Here is a 5,637-nt window from a genome sequence, read left to right as displayed (position 1 = left end):
GTGCTGGAAAAAATATTGTGCAATGCATTAAGAATGGGCTGGCTTGTGCATCCTCAGTGGCTGGGTTTTGTACGGCCGTATGTATTGCGACACGTGTCGTAATAAGTAACTCTGTGATTGACGATCGTTTTAGAAAAGTGCTGTATAAATAAGGTTATTAATTACCTCCGGCCTTCTGTCTTGTCGCAGTCGCGTACAAATGGACGTATCAGAACGGTAATGTACATCCGCCTACAGCCGGATGTGGAAGGGCTCACGTGCCTCCGTTTGTAGGCGCGTGAGCCGGATGCGGAAGGGAGCTCCAAGGCCCGCTAAACTGGGCTAAACTGCACTCCACCATGTTTGCTGTCAAAACCTTCACCACGCCCGTGCAGACTCACTCTGTGCTGACAAGTCCGCTCTGCGGAGGAGGTTTCCGGTTTCCTTGCCCGCCCTGTCGTTACATATTAGACAGCGATTGGCTTTCGGGTTTGTGACGTAGCAAATCTAGCTTGGGGTACGTTAAGGGAAGTGCAGACAGCTCCCCCTACAGTAGAGGAGTGTATACACGCCCCTCTAGTGACAAAATTTGCACAGATACAAGCCAGTATAGTCAAGGTCAGACAATTTAGAGGACACAAACATAAGAAAAACATAAGGAGGCGCACTTTCAGTTAACAGATTGATAATCCACTTTCGAGATTTGGAAAGAGTGCGTGCGTGTGTGAACCCGATGACATTTGTAAGGTCAAGAGGAAAATCAGGGTTGTTAACCCACGGCGTTGCATGTCGACACCCAACACCACGGCCCCCTCTCTTCATCTCCGTTATCTGGAAGTAATGTTGAAGACAGGAGGAGAGAGGGAGCCGGAGGTCGCCTGACTACCTATTCAAGATGAATAAGATTAATCATACTCCCATTATAGAACAAAAGGAGAGAGGGGGGGGGGGAGAGGGAGGGAGTGTAAGTGGAGGAGGCGAAATGAGAAGGAATAATACAAAGAAAGATGGATGGTACACTCAAACAAGGTAAGAGAGAGGGAGATGGTTGAGGCGGTTTGCTTTAATCAACGTAATGTAGTCGAGTTTCGTACCCGTTAGCAACACGAAGGCTGTGTTAAAACACACCACCACCATCCAACACAGGTTTCATCTCAAATGTATTTTTATTAGTGATCATACAAGTCAAAATTCAGATTGCTTTTAATAGCTTGTCATCTGTTAGTCAGCTTTATTTCCTTATACAGTACACAAAATATAAATCTAAAAAGACAAAGGCGAGGGAAGCATATGAGCTGTTCCTCAAACATTCATTTCTAGAATATGAACAAGACCAAAGACACGAGAATGTCAATCAAAAAAATAATAATAATAATAATCATCATCTTGAAATGAAGTTCACAAACTAGCACAACTTTTTCATAACAACAGGTTGAGGATAATGTTGGGTTTGGTTGGTAAATCTGAATTGGCACAGGTCTGTCTATAGTCTCCTTCACTTCCACTGGCCCGTCTCCAATCTCATGTCAGCAAATCACTTCTTCTTTGGCAAAATGTAAAAGAGGTGGAGGGCACTTAAACGAACAAAACCCGTGACAGACCGTTTTAAAGTTTCTTTGTGAGCCCCGCTTTGGCCAAATGACTGTAGAGATGGACTCAGGTTAGACTGAGCCTAACTCCAACTTTAAATGTCATCAATTAGGTCGGTGGTTCTCAATCAGGTCCTCAGTGCTGTTGGTGTCCTGTTCTACCCGGTACTTCATTACGGTCACCTGTCGTTCCAGTTGTTCATCCTCCAATCAGGGAGGTTTTACACCTGGAACGACAGGCGAGTGTAATGAAACTGAGGGCCTGATTGAGAACCACTGGAAATACTAGATCAACAGATTTATGACTTGTGTTGACAGAGACACCGAACAAGTAATGACACAAGAAAATGCACAGCCTTAACCAGACAAGTTATGAGCTCATATTTCTTTCGTAATTTTACAATTTATGGTGCGAGTGGAGAATCTGGAGAGAAGAGGAGTGGAACTGATTTTTCAAAAAGACGGCATTTCCCCTCGTTAGTGCAAGAAAATACACAAAATTATTTACCTTCAACGTGAACGTGTGGCAGTCATTTCTTAAATTCTAATGGCGTGAATCCCTCTCTTCCTCTCTCTCTCTCTCTCACACAAACGCACACAAAGAGGTTTTAAAATGAAAACACATTTGTGGAGTTGACGTGAACGAAATGACAAACTTTTTTTCCCCCTCCGCAACAACTTCTGGTGGATCGTTAGCCAATAAAAATGTCTGATTTTGTAAACAAATGACAGAAAGTGTCTACCATCTGTAAATACACACACACATATACACACACATGTACACACACACACCTTTAGAAGTGCAGTACAGATTTCATTAAAAATGATGAGGCGTACTGGGACAGAAGATAATCCATAACGGGTTTAAGTCATTTGTACGGTAATTTTTGTATGACCCTTTAGCTCAGCGATGATAAAAACAGAGCGACGTGTACAACGACATACAATTAATCATGGCTGGATTAAACTAGGCAGCTTCATCACAGTGAATTTCCATAGTCAGTGTACGGCGCACGGCTGAACGCAACAGACCGGCAGGAGGGGTCTGTTTTTAATGGAAGTTTAGAAACAGCAAAACAAACAAAAAAAGAGCATTAGGGGGTCAGCACTGGGCCAGAACAACACACTACTGATGGTGCAAGGCCTGGTTTAGAGGTCCAGCCAAGCCCCTGGCAAATCCGCATATCTTAACTACACAGGCCGAAAAGAGTAAAGCTTTTTCAATTTGTTCCTGGTGTAAACATTTCAGCCATATTGTTCGGACCACTCTGGTGCTTTCCAGACCGTCTTTAAGAAAGAAAAAAAAAACTTCTGGGGTAACTAAAACTGTGTTTTAAGTACCCCATGTATGAGGTGATATGATCCAGTCTGTATATCTGTTAATGGTTGCATCACTAGATGGAGAAGAATTAAGGAACGGTCTATCCGGTATGTGAAGATTCACCTATTGTCTAGCCAGTGAGAAGTCACCTTGAAGGAGGGGGATGAAGACTGGCTTGGCTCTGGCATGTGGACCTGGGCTCCGCTGGTCTTTGTGCGATAACGCCGCCACCCACGGGCTTTTACAATAGCTATAAACCAACCAGCGAGGAGTCCCTGTCTGCGCATTAGTGTCCGCTTGTTCTCAGCGAATTCAGACAGCTTCTGCCCCCTTGTTCAACCCAGAATTCAGTATTGTTCCTCCTCATTAGAGGTTAGATCGAGGTTGAAAAATCCACGTTAGTAAATTATCGCCAGCAGAGGGGGAAACGGGTTGAAAAATCACACCGAGAGACAGGCAATTTCCCCTAGCGTGCACTGTCAGGACGCCCGATCGTCCCCGAGGACAACGCCGACGCCGTGTCCTGCACGTCACCACAGATGTGTCATAAAGAACGGGCTCGCTGCATGTGTCATCTCTGCCTGTGGACCGTCCTGCTTCCTGGTTGTGTGACCATGTGACCACAATCCGACAACCATTATTCTTCTTTCCCATGGACACTGAGCAGCTGACCGTACTTCTGTGTGGACCAAGATATGGACGTTTTGGAGGGGTGTATGTAGAAAACGGAACAATTAGACAAATTAATTCAAGGGCTATGTCACACGCTCATACAAAAAGGTGCATGAACAGAAGGTAACAGGATAACATGGGGAGGAAGATCATCCTCCAACCAGAGGAACCCTGTGGCAGTAAACTTCTCCGCCTGCTGAAGTGTCCTTGTGCCGGACAGCCTGCAGTACATTATGGGGGAATCAGTACAGAAAATCACAAATACACACATATACCCACAATATCCCCCGTCTATGCATTAAAAAAAAAGAGTATGACTCTGGCGGAGGTGTTAAAGGAGGGATATCTACGCCCCGCTCTGTCCATCATCATTACCGCGACCGACACCAGCACTCGTCTGTCGCCTTGAAGGCACTGAGACAAGATGGCGGAAACAAACGTTCCCAGATTAACACTGCTGCTGTCCAATACGTCTCTCCCTGGTGCCGATACGTGATTCCCGCATCCCCAGCTGGGTTTAAAAAGCTTCCGGTTCCTGTCCCACCACTCCAGTCTTTGCACATCTTTGTCCTAGGGAGTAAAATGCAAGATTTCAGAAAAATAAGATTGCTTGCGAAACAGACGCACACGTGGCAGTGATAGATACTGTATACTGCACATTACCTGGAAGTTTGTCACTTGCTGTTTTCCCCACAGTTGTCCACTTGGTCCTGGTAGGAGAAATTATAAAAAAAATAAAATAAATGAATTTACAAACACACAACCACATCATCAGTCTTGATTAATAAATAAATAATTCGGTAACACTTTAGTATGGGGAACATAGGCACCATTAATTAGGTGCTTATTAGCATGCAAATTAGCAACATATTGGCTCTTAATTGGTCATTATTACGTACTCATTAATGCCTTATTCTGCATGGCCTTATTATACAACCAGTAAGCCATTAACTATGAGTTTTCCCTCTATAACCTCAGAATTATTGCTTATTAGTAGCACCATCTCAATATGCTTTGCTTAGTATGGACTTTATAAGGTGGTAGTACCACAAGAAGAGCTATTCTCCCTTACTAACACTTAATGAATATGGTCTGTTCTTACATAACAAAACACAAAACTACAAGTGTTCATAGTGTTAAATTACTCTAAATTAAGTTTTTTTTACTTAGAATATGTTCCCCATACTAAAGTGTTACCAATAATTCATTTATATTTATATTTTATTTGTGTGTGTATATATATATATATATATATATATATATATATAGATATATATAAGTATTAAATACATAATAATAACATAATAATAATAATATAAATATTTATGTACATAAATGGAGATAGAGTTATCGGATACAGTAATCTGATTTATCTGAAAGACATATTTTAAAACATAGCATCAATTGGGTGATGGCTTTCTCCAAACTACAGACTCTTCTTTTTCTTTTAAGTGCAATGACACAATAATCTCACGTAATAGCTGAGTTCTCATTTCAAGCACTGAGGGTATAAACACAGCCAGGCAAAAAACAACTGGAACGTCTTTTAAATCTATTGTTTGCATGTGCTCACTACCAGTCTGTCTCCACCCTAAGACAAACTTTGCAGCAGACGTCCCAGGGATGTTGGTTCAGTCGAGGCTTGTGAACATAAACTAGTCCCAACCCAAAAGCTTGAAACGACATAAAGAAAACCCAATCGACTCTGAACACAGAGTCAGAGCGGGGGGGGGGGGGTGATTTTGCTGAGACGTCGAACGATTGCAACCAACAGGAAAACAGAGACAAACATTAGTTAGAGCTACAGTTGGTAACTTTTTTTGGTGTTTTATTTGGTAAAAATGCCATAGTAGCCTTTCAGCTATCAGTAATACAAGTGGTCTGAGAATAACGTCTCCTCTCGGGACTGACCTGCTGAGTTTCGGATGTGGTTCTGCTTTCGGGCTGCGTCTCCGTAGGGGAAGCGGGGACGCTCCCGTTGGACTCAGAGATCAGCAAGGTCCGCCTCTCCCTGTTCGGCTTGTCACACTTCGTCACACGGAACCTGGGAAGAGGAGAAAGTCTCAGCGCCGACGT

General features: G+C 43.1%; 1 protein-coding gene across 1 annotated transcript in view; it reads right to left on the bottom strand.

Annotated features, from left to right (window-relative positions):
- Positions 1-1,037: 1,037 nt before the first annotated feature.
- The window catches only part of rell1 (RELT like 1), a 51,787-nt gene continuing 47,187 nt past the window's right edge, over positions 1,038-5,637 (bottom strand). Inside the window, 3 exon segments of the mRNA XM_056300580.1 lie at positions 1,038-4,131; positions 4,225-4,271; positions 5,473-5,605. Coding sequence (XP_056156555.1) covers positions 4,236-4,271; positions 5,473-5,605 — 169 coding nt within the window. The 3' untranslated portion in view covers positions 1,038-4,131; positions 4,225-4,235.

The sequence above is a fragment of the Lampris incognitus genome, chromosome 20 (assembly GCF_029633865.1).
Source record: "Lampris incognitus isolate fLamInc1 chromosome 20, fLamInc1.hap2, whole genome shotgun sequence".
In the NCBI taxonomy this organism is placed as follows: domain Eukaryota; kingdom Metazoa; phylum Chordata; class Actinopteri; order Lampriformes; family Lampridae; genus Lampris; species Lampris incognitus.
The sequence above is the reverse complement of the archived record's forward strand: the minus strand, read 5'-3'. Positions and strand labels throughout refer to the sequence as shown.